At 49.3% G+C, this 18,908-nt stretch overlaps 1 protein-coding gene across 11 annotated transcripts in view; it reads right to left on the bottom strand.

Annotated features, from left to right (window-relative positions):
- Positions 1-18,908, bottom strand: part of agrn (agrin) — a 260,122-nt gene that overhangs the window by 141,937 nt on the left and 99,277 nt on the right. For 8 of the 11 annotated variants that reach the window (XM_056421999.1, XM_056421994.1, XM_056421995.1 and 5 more), the window contains one exon: positions 11,303-11,341. In XM_056421999.1, coding sequence (XP_056277974.1) covers positions 11,303-11,341 — 39 coding nt within the window. Of the gene's footprint in view, positions 1-11,302; positions 11,342-15,144; positions 16,460-18,908 lie in introns of those variants that run through there. The other 3 variants (XM_056422001.1, XM_056422002.1, XM_056422005.1) reach the window with 1 other exon arrangement.

The following is an 18,908-nucleotide window of genomic DNA, read 5'->3' as shown; positions in this document are numbered from 1 at the left end:
TTGCAGGAGAACTGCTGTGACCTAATCTAACACTGCCCCCAGGAACAGAAAGGGTGTGGTGTGAGCGTGTGTGTGTGTGTGTGTGTGCGTGCGTGTTGGCGGCCATCTGTCACTGCTCTGCCTCTCTGTCGCGGTCTGACCTGTGTGGCCGTCTAACAGGAACCGGGCTGCTGCCGTCCCGTTAACGGACCCGGTTCAGAGCCACGTACGGACGAGAAAGACGAGTGGAAGAACCCCCCCCCCCCCCATACACACAACTCACTCCCGTTATCTGATTGAGAGACAAAAATAGACATCAACTCAACCAATCCTCTCTCTGCTATAATGGAACCGGATGGGGAGGGGTGTGTGTGTGTGTGTGTGGGGGGTGGGGGGGATGTGGGAAGTGATTGAATCGTAGCGTGGCATCAGATGAACCCAGCATGGCACTGAGGTAATTGCACGTCCCCCCCCCCACCACCACCACCACACACACACACACACGTTGGTGCTTCTGCCTGCATATGAAAGTCTCATTTTGAACGAGCGTGAAGGCGCTCCGCCTCTCGGGGGATTGATGAGCGTCACGTGGCTCCAGTCTGCAGAGTTACAGCTCAGCCCTCGCGGGCGTGAGAGCGCTGACCGCGTGCTGCGTTCAAGTCCGACGGACAAAGCCACGCCAGTTCCCGCTCACCACCCTCGGGGGTCGAGAGGCAATTTTGCGACACGCAATCATGTAAAGTCTTTCAACGACGTCCGGCCTTTGACGCCACGGAGAGATGCATTCTGGGAACCGCCGCGCATGTGAACGGCTCCAAGAAGAAGAAGAAGGAGGAGGAGGAGAAGGAGGAGGAGGAGGAGAAGAAGAAGAAGAAGAAGAAGAAGAAGAAGAAGAAGAAGAAGAAGAAGAAGAAGAAGGAGGAGGAGGAGGAGGTATTTAAATCGAAGGGGATTTTTTCTTAATGATGATGACTTCATATTCTCAACATGCAGCAGCATATTTGAGTTCTTTGCCCTCGCTCTCACAGCCCTCCCTCCTTCATTCCTTTTTCCTTCATATCTTTATTGTTTCTTGCCCCCTCTCTCAATTCCTTCCGTTCCTTCCCTTGCCTTCTTTCTTTTTCTGTTTTCCTTCATTTCCCTTCCTTGCCAATCATCTCGTGACCCCCTTGTGAGCCGCCGTGGCCCCCCGCGGGGTCGGGCACCACATTTTAACCATCTCTCCGCCGCCTCGGGTTGCGGTGACCGCGGACCCTCGCTCGCGCTCGCTATCCGCTCGGACCCGCGCACATTTAACGCTTCCTGCAGACCGGCTGCAGCTCAGACCCGCGCGCTTCACAGACGCAACGGGATTAAGAAGAGGAATGCACAACAACAAAAAGAGGAACAAAAGCAAAAAAAACAACATGCAGTTTCTGCTTGAGTCGGTTTATCTTTGTTTTATTTCTGCCTTTTCCTTCCGACATTAATTCTGCCATTATCACAGCTGATTAAACACTGATTTAAGCCGTCAGGCGATATCTAAAGAGCAAGGACCTCGAGTGCCGCTGGCGACAATCGCGTCCTCGAATCAGGCTTTAGTCTACTGGTGAAGTGTGTGTGTGTGTGTGTGTGTGTGGGGGGTGCTATTGGTACAAATGAGCAGCCGAAAGATGCAAAACAACGATGGGGCGACGTGTCCACCGGCTGATGGGACTTCTCCCACTTTAAAGTCTCAGTGATAGACCAACTTGCTATTGTACGTGAGGTTTGTTTTGCAGTGGAAGTGGCAGGATGAGACAGCTGGGGGAGGGGGGGAGGCGGGGGGGGGGGGGGAGACATCTGACACCAGTGGGGGACTCACACTGGACACCTTGTTTTCCTACCAGTGTGTATCTGTCTGTGTGTGTGTGTGTTTGTGTGTGTGAGAAAGACATGAGCTCACTCACTTGGTGATTCCACATGTGTGCAGCACATGTGTGTGTGTGTGGGGGGGGGGGGGGGGGGGGGGGGTTCCCGGCGGACAGGGTTTTAGTGCTCTGCAGTCATTCAATACACAACTCATTCACCCATATATCAAGCTAGACGCATGTCCATAAAAGAGCCTGAGCAGTGCAGGAGTGTGTGTGTGTGTGTGTGTGTGTGTGTGTGTGTGTGTGTGTGTGTGTGTACACGCGTGCACGCTTGCAGGTGTGCCATGGGGGTTAAAAAAACACACGTAACCGTATTATTACAGGCAAAGTCCTTAAATTGAGAATTCTTCATTTCCCACAATGCAAAGCAACAGCCTCTATATATATGTATGTATGTATGTATATATACTTATATATATATATGTATATATGTATGTATGTATATATGTATGTATTTATATATATATGCATATATACACTACCGTTCAAAAGTTTGGGATCACCCAGACAATTTCGTGTCTTCCATGAAAAATCACACTTTTATTTATCAAATGAATATAAAATATAGTCAAGACATTGACAAGGTGAGAAATAATGATTAATATTTGAAATATTAATTTTGTTCTACAAACTTCAAGCTCAAAGGAAGGCCAGTTGTATAGCTTATATCACCAGCATAACTGTTTTCAGCTGTGCTAACATAATTGCACAGGTTTTCTAATCAGACATTAGTCTTCTAAGGCGATTAGCAAACACAATGTACCATTAGAACACTGGAGTGATCGTTGCTGTAAAAGGGCCTCTATACACCTATGGAGACATTTCATTAGAAACCAGACATTTCCACCTAGAATAGTCATTTACCACATTAACAATGTAGAGTGAGTATTTCTGATGAATTTAATGTTATCTTTATTGAAAAAACAGTGCTTTTCTTTGAAAAATAAAGTCATTTCTAAGTGATCCCAAACTTTTGAACGGTAGTGTATACAGGACTGTCTCAGAAAATTAGAATATTGTGATGAAGTTCTTTATTTTCTGTAATGCAATTAAAAAAACAAAAATGTCATGCATTCTGGATTCATTACAAATCAACTGAAATATTGCAAGCCTTTTATTCTGATTTATTGCTGATTATGGCTTACAGCTTAAGAAAACTCAAATATCCTATCTCTAAATATTAGAATATCATGAAAAAGTATACTAGTAGGGTATTAAACAAATCACTTGAATCGTCTAATTAACTCGAAACACCTGGAAACACATTTTCAAATGTTTGATTTTGTTTTGCTGTTATAAATCTTTTTTTTAACTTGGTCTGAGGAAATATTCAAATTTTATGAGATAGGATTTTAGAGTTTTCTTAAGCTGTAAGCCATAATCAGCAATATTAAAAGAATAAAAGGCTTGCAATATTTCAGTTGATTTGTAATGAATCCAGAATGCATGACATTTTTGTTTTTTCAATTGCATTACAGAAAATAAAGAACTTTATCACAATATTCTAATTTTCTGAGACAGTCCTGTATATCGATGTCTGAAGAGTGAAACCACTGAACAATACAACAAATAACTTGTTGTTTTCTTGCAAATACTTTTGTTAATGATACACAATATACAATAAATAATATATAATACAAAATATAAAGTGCAGATCGGATGTGTTCCCTCACTTTTCCTGGATTTTTTTGCAGATATGAGGTTTTTCACTTTGTCCATCGATATGTATGTAAGTATAAGTATGTATATTTATTTGTTTGCATCGTTTATATATGTATGTATATATATATATCTTTATATAACAAATATATTTGCAGTGGGATCCTTAACCAGGACCCTGCAAAATGTATTGGACTGAATATATGAGATGTGAGATATGAGAAGTTACAGACACACACACACACACACACACACACAGTGTCTGCCTTCAGTAACTCCTAATTATGGAGTTTCAGAGGGCATTGGGGTGCTTGGGACTCCAGTGTAAACACAAGCCCAGCTGAGGGAGTGCAGAGCAGCTAGACGCACACACACACACACACACACACACACACACACACACACACACACACACACACCAGCCAGTCAGTCAGCCAGCCGGCTTATTAAGAGGCAACCTTTGACCTTTATTCATCTGACTTCCTGTTTTTGTGCTCATCACGCAGACCACCACCATTAACACAACATGAAACCTGCTCAAATAACTAAACAGCAGCCATGCCGACACGGCTGTGTGCAATCAGACAAAACACACACACACACACACACACACATAGACACACACAGAATAACAACCATCTTTCTTTCTCTCTCAACCAGCTAAATCATCGTCAATTGTTCAACTGTTTCTCTTCCTCTCTCTCATTATGGAGATGAGCAGGAAGGCAGATGTGCGAGGTTTCTGGAATAGTAAGCGCGCTGTCTGTTTGTTCTCCCTCGCACACACACACACGCACGCACACACACACACACACCCAAACACGCACACACCTTCTGCCAAGGTGTGTGGCAAAAAAAGAAAAAGTGAGGGTGTTGTCTTGTAATGATGAGTTTTAAATGCACAGGAGGGGTGAACAAAACAATATATGCACAGAGCCAGCCTGGGAGGGGTGGGGGGGGGGGAGAGACTAATGTCCCTCATTTGCATAAAAACTACCTTTTTCCCCCCTTCTCCTTCTTCTCATTCCTTCTGGCAGACAGACAGGTGCGGCGGACAGAGAGACAGACGCACAGGAAGACGAATCGTGATCTGCTGGATACATTTGCGCCCCCCCCCTCCCCTCCCCACCCCACAACTGGAGCACGGGCGAAGAATTCACTGACGACAGAGGAAGAGCGTTCTCACTCTCTCCGACCGCCTCAGTGATGAATTTCATTTTAAACGCTACAGCTGACCAGTTAAGCCTAAATTAGATTTTTCATATCCGCTTTGTAATTTTTGGCTTCTGCGAGAGTGTGCAGCTCAAATATATGCAGTATATATATTTTTTTTTAAATTTGATTTTATTTATTATATATATACATATATATGTACTCAGGCACACAGTAGCAGCATGTAAAGAGAGACCAACAAAGCAAAATAACGCTGATGGAAGATCTTAAAGTGCAACAACACATTACAATTGGATTTTATTGCAAGGATGTCTAGATAGTGTTGAGTTAATGCGTACGAGGTTTGTCATAAACATTTACATTTGCGTGAGACGTAACATTATCTTTAGTATTCAGGTCTGAGCGATGTGTCCCAGAGGCCGGGGGGAAAGTAATGGGACTGATATGGACATTTTTCTGCACAGATAAGGGGTTTGTCTTGCCCTGTGTGTGTGTGTGTGTGTGTGTTTGTGTGTGTGTTGTTTATAAATGGTGTCACTGACATGCTGCCGGGCCATGTGTCAATGTGTTGTAATTGTATCCAGTGGAGCGGGACCTGTACATATCCAACACACGAAGACACACACACTCACACACACACATACATACACACACACACACACATGTTGTGGTTAATGTCATGGCTTCCAGGTCCGGAAGTCGAATGGAAGGGGATGACGACAACCAACACATGGAAGCCAAAATCTATCCACTGAGTGTGTGTTTGTATGTGTGTGGGTGTGTGTGTGTGTGTGTACACAGTATGGGTGAGACTTCCAGTTCACTGCAGATGGAGCTGCCATGCCAGCAGTGAATTGTGAATCGACTGTTTACCAGAATTACAGAGGACTGATCCACAACCAGCTGCACATATGGTTGCCATGACAACCGGCAATGGATGTAGACAACCGCGTGAACTTTCATCTCCAGTTTAGAACAGATAATTCCAGCCTGGAGTGTGTGTGTGTGTGTGTGTGTGTGTGTGTGTGTGTGTGTAGGTGTGTGTGTGTCGGGGTCAGGTTGTGGGTGGGAGGTTCAGAATGGATAGTTTCCTGCCCTCCTCTGGTTATGAGCCTCCAAGGAACGCAGACACACACACACACACACATGCACACACGCACACACACACAAATGGGTCACGCATACTCAACAGGAACACACGCACACAGCAACAGAAAGCACAAAAACACACAGACGCGGATACAAGTTGATGCAAACTGTAAAATGGGATGTTCGTTTGCTGGGAAGAGAGTGCATGTGTGCCTGTGTGTGTGTGTGTGTGTGTGTGTCTGTGTGTGTGTGCGCGCGTGTGTGTGTGTCTTTGCTCGTGCATACATCCTGAGGTTCAACTGCAATCTGTAAACTGTGTTTCTAGATAGGCGAAGAAAAACAAGAGGCAAAGGGGTGAAACGTTCAAGAGAGTACAAGTGTGTGTGTGTGTGCGTGTGTGTGCGTGTGTGTGTGTGTGTGTGTGTGACAGAACAAGAGAGCACTGAACTGCAGCTGCCTCGACTTCCACAGCAGCCGGCTCCAGTATCTGTGAGGACGGTGAGGACGCTGTGAGCGAGGAGCCCAACGCTCCGCTGACTTCCACTTCTTAATTAGGGAAAACACCAATCCGGCTAATATCACCATATTTCCTCTAATTACCAAACCCTGACAGCGAAAGAAAATCCGTCCCACTGATCACGCTTCCCGTTTTTTTTTTTGTTGACAAGGCCACCCAACATTTTAATTAGCGCCTCCCCATCGCCGAGAAGCACGGAAAAAAAAGAATGCCGGCTGAGTCTCGGCGTGAGAAAAAAAGGATTCCGCTGCTGCGTTAATGAGAAGGAATGAGCGGCGGCGGCCTTTCACTCAATGCTGAATGGCCGCCGCCGCCGGCAACGGGCGTCGACACGCGACGAACATAGAGAGAGCATTCAAAGGCAACGTTGGTCCCTTCTGCGCGCTAATTACTTCCCATATATGACAAAGAACTGCGAAGGGGGGGGGGGGGGGGGTAGAAGCTCCGCTCTGCCGCCGCCGCGCCGATGAGGCCTCCGATAAGGCCTCCGATAAGCAGCCCCACGCTATTAATTAGCTGGCGTCGGAGACGCGGGGTCAATGTTTTTTTTCTTCTCTCGTCCGGCTCAAGTCGTCCCTTTAATGTAAATTAACTTTATTTTCTGTTTTTCTTGTCGTTCTTTTTAAAAACAACAACAACGACACTGAGAATAAATAAATCTCCTCTGTGCAAAGTTAAGATGAATATAAAGTGCGGCTGACGAGGGGGATGAAGAGCCGTCGTGAGTGACATACAGACTGGAACACACCTTGAAAATGGGTCGGTCCGCAATTTGTTGCTTTGCTGACGCTCATCTGGCAACAAGAGGCCGTTTAAAAGATGTTTGGTGTTTATGAAGTTGCATGAAACTTACTCCTTTATTTCCTTCCTTTGGGTCACAATACATTAATTAAAACTGTTAAACTATCACCAGCCTATCACCACCGTAAGAGCTTTAAACCATTAAACTTTATTAAATGTATAAATGAGCACCTGTCCGTGAGAAGATCTGTAGAACGTACCGTCAAGTTCATAATTTAAACGTAAAACAAAACTGCGATTCCTTTTACCCTTTCAAAATAAAAGTCTGATTTATCGAATAGAAGAGGAAGTAACATAACATCTAAAGGCATACATCGAAACCAATCAGGCAAATACGATAAACCTGCCATGGGGTTGTTGACATGTGGAATCCTCCGCACGGGGTCTGGTGCCAACATGGCGGCGCGCATCCCGAGAAACTTCCGGTCCTCGTAACGCCGGCGAATAACCCGCGTCAACGATCGGCGTCGTGCTACCTGTGACGACAAGGCCTCGCTCGTCTTCGGGAAGGAAAAGCGAGCGACGGTTCCCGTTCGCTCCTTTATGGCTGATATGTCGTTTTTCCTCCCTTTGGACTCCTGCTTCTAAACCCACGTTGGCAGATCAATACTGGGGGGGGGGGGGGTAAATCTGCGGTGGCGTGCTTAGCGAGCACCTTCGAGGCGCCCGCGTTGATTCTGCCGAGTCCACAAGGCGCATGTTGCCCTGACCCGGGGGGGGATGGGGGTACAGAGTTCAGCTGCGTGATTTGAAGGCTCTGTGTACTTTCAAAAGGGCAACAAACTTTTCCCGTGGATAAGGTGTCAAGGCCCCCCCCCCTCCCCTCCACAGCGGCGGGGAGCTAACAAGCTGCTCCGTGTCAGAAGCCAGACTCGACGGCGCTCCCTTCCCGTGAAGCGAATCCGAAGGAGGCGACGTTTACGGCGAACCCGTTTGATGCCGTGACGCGAGGCGTTCGCCCGCCCGGTGCGCACCCCCTCTCTCTCTCCACCCCCAACACCCCGCGCCCACCCTTCCACCCTTCCACCCCTCGCCCCGAAAGAGATGAGGTAGATGTATTTTTTTTTTTTTTTTTTTTTTTGCCTCCGTTGTGTGAAATCTGTGATGTGAAATGATTTAATTAAGATAGGCCGCCGAGCCGTAATTAATTCTGCCTCTCTCTCTCTCTCTCTCAGAGTTAGGCTTACTGTCAAGAACACAGGAAACGGCTCCGGCGGAATAAATTACAGGAGGGTTGTCGGAGTGTGTGTGTGTGTCTGTTTTTGTGTTTTATACCTCCCCACACACACACACACACATCTGCGGGGGTAATGGGTTTGCAGCGCTTAGTTACTGTGTTCTCCCACAGCCGATAAAAGGTTTGATCAATTCTTTAAAGAGGCCGTGTTCTCACTGTGAGACCTCTGGTACTCCTTTCTTTCTATCCTTTCTGTTGGCGTCCCGCACACCGGAGATCACATCGCACATCAGTCCAGGAGTTTATTCTTGGGGGACTTCCCTCCAAAGTCTCTGAGACGGAATTCAAGAAGGATGATCGATTATTTGTCCTTTACAGCTGGATCTGGCCTGAACTCCTGGTTCAGTAATAATGCTTCACAGGTCGTATTTGATACTCATCTCCTTCCTCCTTGATACTCGTCTCCTTACTCCTTGATACTAGTCTCCTTACTCCTTGATACTAGTCTCCTGACTACTTGATACTAGTCTCCTTCCTCCTTGATACTAGTCTCCTTACTCCTTGATACTCGTCTCCTTACTCCTTGATACTAGTCTCCTTACTCCTTGATACTCGTCTCCTTACTCCTTGATACTCGTCTCCTTACTCCTTGATACTCGTCTCCTTACTACTTGATACTAGTCTCCTTCCTCCTTGATACTAGTCTCCTTACTCCTTGATACTAGTCTCCTTCCTCCTTGATACTAGTCTCCTTACTCCTTGATACTCGTCTCCTTCCTCCTTGCCCTTGACTAGTGCACCAACGGGCGACTCAGAGGGGGCGAGGGGTTCTCGCCATCGACTCCCGATCTCCCAAAGTCCAACACTAATCCCCGAGCCCGTCTTCTCCTCGGGAGACGACGGGCCGTAATGAGCGTTGGCGTCAGCCGAGCGGCCGCTGCTTTGAGCTTCCGGAGACGAGGCCTAATTAAAGGCTGCGTCGTGACTTTTTATGCTTTTTTTTTTTCTCGACCGGTGATTACGGGCCTTTCATCGGCGGAGGCTTCGTCAGCAGTACGCGAATTCCGTCTCAGAGCTTTTGCTCACGTTGTGCAGAAGAGAAGAAAAAAACCAGCGAGTTCTTTTTTTTTTTTTTTTCTCGCGCCGCCAGCGAATCCCCGAGACTTTCCCTCGCTCTAATTTGCAGAACACATTTCCTTACCTACCGTGAAGCATCTCCCCCGGCGCTAATGAGGACGTCTCATCAGTAGCCTGGAGACACATCAAGGCCGTTTGAACCGTCCGTATCTCGTCTGGGATTTTTCTGAAAAAGGAGTGCCACACGTCTCGGTACCACCAGGCCTCCGTGCTCTATCGAGCACATTGGGCAATATTACCCCCCCCCCCTCCCCCCCCCCGCCTGCTGGTCTGAATCGACCATCCACCACTCGTGATAAACTAGGCGCCTTCCAAAAAAAGTGGCCTACTGTCTTATTTGGGCCAACTCTAATTGTCTCACTAATCTCTCCGGCGCTAAATGACCCGTAGAAACTGCGCGTCCCCGCAGGCCCGGCTTACCCCGTTGATTGGAGACTTTGCCTTTTGTTTTGCTTGGCGTATTGAAACAGCACCGGCTGGGCTGATGTAAAGCCTGCAGAACTATTGGAAATGTAATTAGGGGCTAGCAGCAGCTTTTAAATGGTCGACTAGTGCAGAAACAAACTGCGCACCCCCCCCCCCCCCCTCAGACGGCAACAAAAGAAGAAGTTTTTATATGTGGGGAAATTAGTAGGTCAATCGATAAGCGGACGCCATTTTATTTGGGGGGGGGGGGTTACAATGAGAGGCAGAAATGGGCTGCACACACGGTTTCGCATTTTCCCCAATGGAAAAGCCACATTTTCACTGCCATAGTGTTTTTTTCATATGAGGCACAAACTGAAAGAAAAAGAAGAATGATGAATTTAAAAAAGACATTCTCGCACAGACACTCCTCAGGTGTTCGAGCGCAATTATTCGTCGGGAAACCCAAACGCAGCGGCCATTTCCCATCGACAGCGGGCGAGCCTTTGTCCGGACAAACAATTACAAAACCATCTCCAATGTTATAAAAAAAAAGGAAATCTGTCTTTTTTTTTTTAAAGCTTCTCTCGCCGCTTTGTCCAAACGAGCCGGCCCACGGGGGCGAGTGATCGACCAATTACCAGAAACAGATTCAAAAAGCCCCCACTGTGGCCTTTTGTCCCCGACGTCCGCCGGCCGGCCGGAATCATTAGAAGCGTGTTCTCCTCGCTCTTTTTCTCCCCACCAGCCTTCGGGAAGAAAAAAAAATCTTTTGTAGCGCGACGCGACGCCTTCGGCACCGGTAGGAGTCGGTGCAGAAAGAAATACACGACGCTGAGGTCTGTCAAATACTCACTCACTGCCTCGGACACATATTCATGACAGCAGCTTGAAAAACAGCTGCTTCTCTCCAATAAAAGTCTGCCCGAGATTCACTGTTTTGGAAATAAATGGTATTTTTTTTTTTTACAATTAATTTACTGGACTAGAAAACAACTGAAACAAAATGCAGCAGCCATTGCGAGGATGTACATGTGTGGGATGGAACGAGGTGACGGTTGCAAACCCCCCAGCAGACACAGGTATGTGATGGGGAAAGGGAAAGGAAGGGGGGGGATTATCCTATTAGGCTCTATCAGAAGGATGTGGACGCCGCCGTGGTAACAGGTAGTGAACATATCAGCCCGGCTATCCGTGCGGAGCGAGATCAAATCAAGTCATCAAAAGATCCCTCTCACATCAAAGCCCCGGGGCGGACCGCGCCACGTGCCCGCCATACCAACTTGTGCCGAGGAAAAAGAAGGAGAAGAAGGAGGGAAAAAAAGGCGGAGCGGACCAAATCGGGGGCCTCGGCGCGCAGACAGGGGGGGGGGGTGCGCTGTCCGAGGTCATTATTCACGGGTACAAGTTCCAAGAGACGGTCAATGGAGGGCGAGGAGGAAGAATGGAATTTTTTTTAAACAGAGGACTCACCATCAGGAGGCTGCGGCGGCGTGAAGTGAGGAGGTTTGTCTGGAAGAGATAAAAAGAGATTTATTAAAAACATTTTTTGTTGTTGTGTAGACCCCCTAGGGGGGTGCGGGCAAAGTGATTGAGTTGCTACACAGACAACACAAATGACACATTTTCTATCCGGCACAGACCTAATGCGATGACCAGGAAAAGGAGGGGGGGGGGGGAGTGCATTTCAGCGGTATCACAATTGTTTTTGGCCTTTTTTCTTATTGTTTCCGTGCTCTTGTCATCCGAAACCGCACCGCGGGACTTTTAATATCATAAGAGCACATGAGAATTAAAATCACTCGGGGTGAAGGGACGTGTTAGTGTGTGTGCGTGTGTGTGTGTGTGTGTGATAAGATCCGAGCGAGCGAGACTGAGATAATATTTGGGAATTCAGCGGTGAAGACATACTGCACTCCCTACCCCCACCTCCCCTAGCAACCATATGCAGAATGAATCAGATAGTTTTTGTCTACCCCCCCCCCCCCCTTAATATATCAAATGACATCTCAACAACTCCCGGCAGACGATGACATAAGGCTTGTCCGGTTCGTGGGAGCCATAAAACAAGACTGTCGTATCAAATGACCAAAGTGTTGGGTAACACACACACACACGAGAAGAGAGAGAGGGGGGGTCTTATGAGAGCCGAGTTCTTTGCAGTTTTGACACCCTGACGAGGTGGCTCTCGTCCAGGTAATGTCGATGCATTGCATATGAATGTAGTAAACATGCGGTTTGCTTTGACGAGGACAAAGCGTGGTACAGCGGTCGTGACGAAACACAAACCTAATGTGCACTCTCACGATCATTTATTTCGCCCCCGATCACACTATTGATCGTTGAGGCTGCAAAAAGGCCTGCAAAATAGTTAAGAAGGGCAATTAGCCAGAGCCTCGGCGGGGGTGTTCCAGATTGCATATTCCAGGACTGGATGGAACCGGTACGTGTGGAGTCTTCACTCGCTTAAACGATTGATCGCCTCTTCATCATTAAGTTTTATTTTGGCTCATCGTGTGAATGTTTTAAGTGGGGTATCTGCCGACAGCTTGGCAGTTATGCAAAGTGCATAAATACACCGTGGACACCGAGCGATACGGAGCTGTCGGAAGACTGACATGATGTCAACACATTTGTAACTATTTCTGACACATAACACAAATCAGCTGATCTCCAGATATGACTGTGGTGTCATCATTTACCAGGCGACTCCACCCGGATGGAGAGCCTCTTAGAAAACATGACATCGTCACAAGACCCTGGTGTACCGAGCAAAGCCCCAACCCAACCAAACCAGACCGAACCAACCCCAACCCAACCAACTCAACCCCAACCAAACCAGACCGAACCAGCCCCGACCAAATTCAACCAAACCAACCCCAACCCCATCCAAACCAGACTGAACCAACCCCAACCCAACCAACCCAACCCCAACCAAACCAGACCGAACCAACCCTAACCCAATCAACCTCAAACCAACCCCATCCAAACCAGACTGAACCAACCCCAACCCAACCAACTCAACCCCAACCAAACCAGACCGAACCAGCCCCGACCAAATTCAACCAAACCAACCCCAACCAACCCCAATCAAACCAGACCGAACCAACCCTAACCAAACCAAACCGAACCAAACCAACCCAAACCTAATTAAACTAGACCGAACCAGCCCAACCCAACCCGTCCTCTGACTCACGAAGCAGCGCTCCGGCAAGTTGTCAGAGCTGCCCGTCCCGGCGTTCAGAGAATGCTCAGCCCGTCCCAGACGTCCCACCGACATCTGTCTCTGCTCTGCGAAGGGATAACGACCATCAATTACATCATCAATTACCCCCGCTTACACGTTTTGGTTTGTTCCCGGGGGCTCCGTCAACTGCCGTGGTGAAGCGCCCCCCCCCCCCCCCTTGTGATTCTACGTCAGCTGACTTTTTTATTATTATTCAGGCTCGTCTAAAATTGCTTGTCACCAGCCGGGGCTTTTTGGATGGCGGTTTGGGAGGAGGGAAAGTGTGAGAGAGAGAGAGAGAGAGAGAAAAATGAGGAGAGGAGAGAGGCGAGACTGTTGCTGGAGGTGAATAATGAAGTGTCGGCTGAAGCTGTTTCCCAGTCAGTCATGACGGTAACTGATTTCCATCCGGGGCGTGTTGGGTGGGTTTGGGGGGGTTATAGGGAGGGGGGGGGGGTTGTGGGAAACATACAAGTTCTGCTGATAGCACACAAACACAGAAAGCAGACATCCACGCACAGACCGGCTGCTTCCTGTCTTGCGTTTTCGCGAGCGTGCCCGACAACACACACGGGAACACGTGCAGACGCGATGTAGCATCACAAAAGAACTCCTGGCAGAGAGAGAGAGAACGAGAGAGAGAGAGAACGAGAGAGAACGAGAGAGAGAGAACGAGAGAGAGAGAGAACGAGAGAGTGCCGAGAGACGCTGAACTATTTCGTCAATCGTCACATTTCCATAATAAAAGGACAAGATAAGGTCTTCCCATAAACACATACGCCCCCCCCCCCCTTCCCTTTGCACCTGGCAGAGCCCCGCGTCACGCGCCCATCATTCCCCCATTATTCTTCCTCTATCTTCGGAGAATCAAAATGTGTCTGACGGTGACATTCAGCCATGTGCGGGTCTCTACCACCGAATGTGTGTCGCCCCCCCCCCCCCCCTCATTGGGGGCTGGTTGACATATAGGCACACATGGGGCGTGTGCAGACAGCAAGGAGGAGGAGGGGGGGGGGTGATAGTTGGTTGCTGTGTGTGTCTGTGTGTGTTTGGACATGTTTCACCCCATATGGTGACAAGAGAACAGAGCGAATCTGAAGTTACGCACACACACTAACACACACACACACACACACGCGTCAGCACCACCAGCCATGTCACCGTCCTATCAGCTGGCCTCGTGACTCCGGCAGCATTTTCTTTCCCCCGCCCCTTTAGTCTGAGGGTCGCCGACAGGGCCCGTTTAAAAAAAAAGAAAGAAAATATTTCCAATCAATACGAATAGAACCTGTTCTGTTCTGGAGCGGGTTTCACAACGCTCTGCAGCGGTTGCATTCGTTATGCAACGGGGACTTTGCCTCGTGCGCGGCTGAAAAGTTAATAGCGGACGAACAGAACGCCGTGACACGGGACGGCGACCGCGTTTAACCTTCAAGTTCAGACCCGAAAACAAACGCTGCCTGTATTTTTGGCCTTATTGTCTTATGATCGTGAGGAACGAGCTAATAAGAAATAGCCCACGAAGCCTGATCGAAGGCAAGGCCGGGCACCGGAAAACCAATTGTGTGTGAGTCTGTGAGGGAGTTAGCAGCATGAATGAGTGTTGACACTCTTCAAATGATACCCAGCGCGGGCTTTACAGAAGAAGAAAAAGAAGATAAAGAAGCAAGGCCTTCATCAAAGCTGCCACCCACCGGTAACTGAGCCGAAAGCCTCGAGGCCAAAAGGACGTGTGTGTGTGTGTGTGTGTGTGTGTGTCCTCCAGAAGGCGTTTTGTCGCCATTTAATTCCTCCGGCCCGCAGTTCAAAGTAAATGCCAAATCTTTAGACGTGAGCCATGAAGCATTTTCATCCAAATCAAGGAACCTGACATTAAACGCCCGACTTCAAGTGTTCGGATGAGGCTTCCCTGAAAGGTGTCAAGTCAGCTCGATTTGAACGTGCGCCTCCGAAACAACTCATTTACACCTGAATTCTATCTCAAGGGGAGAAAGCCAACACGATGTATGTCTTGTCAGTGACCCAGAAGCTTCTGTGTTGTGAAAGCATCAGGAGTGTGGTGTGTCGTTTGCTTTTCAAACCAACGTACAGTTGTTGAGGAAGAGGAGCACGGCGAAGCCCAGCGTGGACAAGGCCAGCAGGATCAGACAGATGTTGCAGGGGATCATGAAGTAGCGCACCACCAGGGACACCTTGTGCCGGTACCGGCGGTCCTGCTCCTGCGGCGACGCCGGATAGTGGCACCCGCTCATGCTCCACTCCAGTGACCCCCTCCCCTCCATGGCGGAGGAGAGGACGGGACGCGGAGGAGGAGGAGGACGGCGACGAGGGGTGTCCAAAGACCCGTTGGGAAAAATGATGTCGGCGGGGGGGTGTGTGAAGACAAATTTTTTTTTAAAGCGAACCACAAAAAAGAAGAATACAAATGTACGATGTAATGGCTGTCGGGTTCTCAGCTGCGGTTCCAGCTGTGCACCGGGGCGACGACCCGGTGGCCGTTTCTGTCGGAGAATTGCAGCGGCGGCGAGCTTTCAGCGGTTTCCAGGCAACAAATTTTTTTGGGAGAGAATAACATCCATTTGGGAAAAAAAGGACATACAACCTCCATTCTGATGGACACTAATGGGCTTTCAATCTGTGCTGTTGTGAAGTGGGTTATACTTACAGTGCACGTGTGTGTGTGTGTGTGTGTGTGTGTGTGTGGATTTAAGTGGGTGGTGATAATGTGTTTGTAAATGTGCGTCAGTGCGCTTTTGGCATGGACGTGTGGTGAGATGAACCTGAGCCAACAACAAAAATAAATGTCGTGCTTTGGGGATGTGGGTGTTTCGAATTGTCAAAAATCCACACGGGAAAGAACAAGAAGAACAAGAAGAAGAGGAAGAAGAAGAAGAACAGAGAAATAACTTCCACGCAGGCCGGCAGTAAATCCACAGACGGGATGTGCTCCTTGTGTGTCACAAGTATTTCCCAAAGGGGCGACGGCCGAGCATCTTCTCCTCCAGCCTCCCGGTGGCCTCTCCCGGTGCAGCGGGACCTCAAACGCTCTGGAGCACAACCGCTTTATTTTGTATCCGTCAGTCCCCGCGCGCGCTCGCCGGAGCAACTTCTGTCCGCCGTGGCGTAATCAGCAGGGCGCTGATCCGCGCGCTCCCGGGGGGTTGTGGTTGTGGTTTTCTTGTGTTCCCTCTTCTCCTCCTGCGTGACCGACACTGCCCGGTTCGATCACCTTTGGTTCACTCCGGGCCAGTCTCATGGAGTGGGGTAAAGCAGCAGCACCCCGAACCCACCGGACCCCGACCCGACCGCGGCTGGTGCGCTTTGGGACCGGAATCAGGTCAGAAGACGCGGCGCAGATGTGGTGATGATGATGATGAGGGAGCAACCAAAACAAGAAAAAAAGTTGTGAGAGGAGAAGGATCCTCTCTCCTCACTGCCCACCCACCCACCCCCAAAACAAGCAGCGCGAACGAATGAACTCGTGGAATAAAAAAAGGAGAGAGAGGAAGAAGAAGGGGGAAAAAGCCCTCTCTGTGTGATCAGAAAAGAGCCGAGGAGCTCCAGGCGGAGATTTGTCGGGCTTCCTTCCCTCGCGTGTCAGCGCCGTGCCGGGGATGAGAGGCGCAGGTTCTCATCGCGCTCTGATCCCGAGGAGGATTTGTTGGCGTCTTCTATTTCTGAAGAAGAAGAAGAAAAAAACCAGAACTTGTCGTCCCCCGTCGTCTCCTTCCGCTCTTTTCCGCGCGTCCTCGAGCATCCAGTGGCTCGTCTTGTAGTCCAGCGGCGCTCCCGGTGTGCGCCGGTTCGTAAAGAGGAGCGTATGCGCCAGTTTACACACACACACACACACACACACACACGCACACACCCCTCTCCCTTTTTTCTGTTCGGGGGGGGGGGGGGATCCGACGGTCAGTGGCAGCCAAGACAACACATGAGGCTCCGGGGTTTATTCATAGCGCGCGCGCGTAATGCCCGGGCAGCAGGTCGCGGGTCCCGGTGTCAGCGCGCTCAGTCGAGACAACCAGCCGGAGCGGAGAGGAGCGAGTCAATGAGAGGACTCCGCAAGGCACAGAGAGAGGGAGGGAGGGAGGGAGGGGAGCGGGAGGGGGAGTTAACGGGAGTGAGGACGGGTGCCGGCAAAAAAAAACAGAGGGAAAAAAAGGGCAAAGCAGCTCCTGACACTTCGGTCCACTTTATTTATTTATTTATTCTTTCAACAGCAGCAGCGCGTCGCTGGTTCCCCAAACACACTCTCTCTCTCTCCTCCTGAGCGCCGCTGCTCTCTCAGCCCCTCAGCCAGCGGAACGGAATAATAAGAGAAGGGGGGGGGGGAGGGGGGGCGTCTTTAACAAAGGCGGAGGGGAGGGAGGGGGGTGAGGGAACATGGAAAAAAAGAAAAGAAAATGAGTGAGAATAAAGGCATTGGGGGGGAATGTTACTCCAGTGCTGTCTGACAGTGTGTGTGCAAAACAATAGAGGGGCCTACAATCTCGGGGAGATGTCAACCCAACTCCTCCATTTGTTTGTAGCCTCATCTAAAGAAAGTCTCCTCCACGAGAGTTGGGGAATTTAATGAGGGCAAAACTGAGAGAAAATAGGCCCGCTGAGGGAAGGAGGGGAGGAGAGGAGGGAAGGAGAGGAAGGAAGGAGCGAAACTTAAAATACAACTGAAGTCAAGCACATATCGAGTCCCTCCAAGCGGCCTATAGCCCATTTGTTGATGTTTGGTTTTTTTGACCGATATGTGGTCCCCCCCCCCCCTCCAACCCGGTTTTAATTGATATTTCTACCAAAAGGAAGGAAAAAAAGGCAGATCCTGCAAAAAATTATCTGAGGCGGGAAAACCTTTTGCACACGCTGTCCTTTCTTTAAAAAAAGCAATGCTCTGTCGCTCTCCTCACACGCGGCGGCGAGGTCAGAATCGAGTGTTTCTACACGAGACCCGGCATCGTTATCTACTTTGAACGCGCTCGGCGGCAGCAGGCGCCAGATGCGAGGCGGTATCCATCATCTATTATTTATAGTCTTCTTTTTTCCGCCACTCTCTGTTATCTGTGTTTCCATCTCCATCTCCATCGACAATCCCAACCCCCAACCCCCCCAATCTCCGTGCTTTCCACGAGGAAGCGCACACGCATACACACACACACACGCGCTGGCGGTGGAGGAATGGCATGAATGCACACACACAATTGGCTTTTCTCTCGAATAGAAACACAAACAAGCAGCAAAATGGTCTATTTGTTTTTGTTGTTGTCTCTCTCTATCTCTCCAGCCTACAAACTCACACACACACACACACACACAGGTGTCTCCTCAAAAAGGAATGTGACTTCCTGGACCGTGTGTTCGTTCTCTAAGCTGAGCTCCGTGGGGGAGACGAGGGGAGGCCCGCTGAGGGTCAGGAGTTCAACACCCCCCCATCCTCCTCTCCCCTAGCCCCCTAATCATCAGCAACACCACCCACGCAGAGGTGACCCCCCTCGGGCGCGGTAATCCCAGACGGTCCACAGCAGCTCCCACGTTGCATCACAAAATTTATGATTTATGGACTGACTGCAAAGGAAAAAGGGAAACAGCTGCTGCCCCCCCTGCCACATGCGTGCCGTAACTGTGCCTTTTATCGTCTCGCGCCTGTTGTTCCAACAAGTGGGACCTTCTGGCTGGGCCGCCGGGCCGAGGCAATTAGGACGCACGCCAGGACATTCGCAACAAAAAAAAGGCAGGATGCCCGGGTTTCTCCCAGCAGAGGGCGCTAGGAAGTCAGCCCCCCCCCCAGCCAAGACCCAAATGAGATCTTCCATGGAACATCAAAGCTCAGCTGCTTTGATCCATTTTTAATGCCACAAC

The sequence above is a fragment of the Pseudoliparis swirei genome, chromosome 9, assembly GCF_029220125.1.
Source record: "Pseudoliparis swirei isolate HS2019 ecotype Mariana Trench chromosome 9, NWPU_hadal_v1, whole genome shotgun sequence".
NCBI classification, from domain to species: Eukaryota; Metazoa; Chordata; class Actinopteri; order Perciformes; family Liparidae; genus Pseudoliparis; species Pseudoliparis swirei.
Note: the sequence above shows the minus strand (reverse complement) of the source record. Positions and strands in the feature narration are given on the sequence as shown.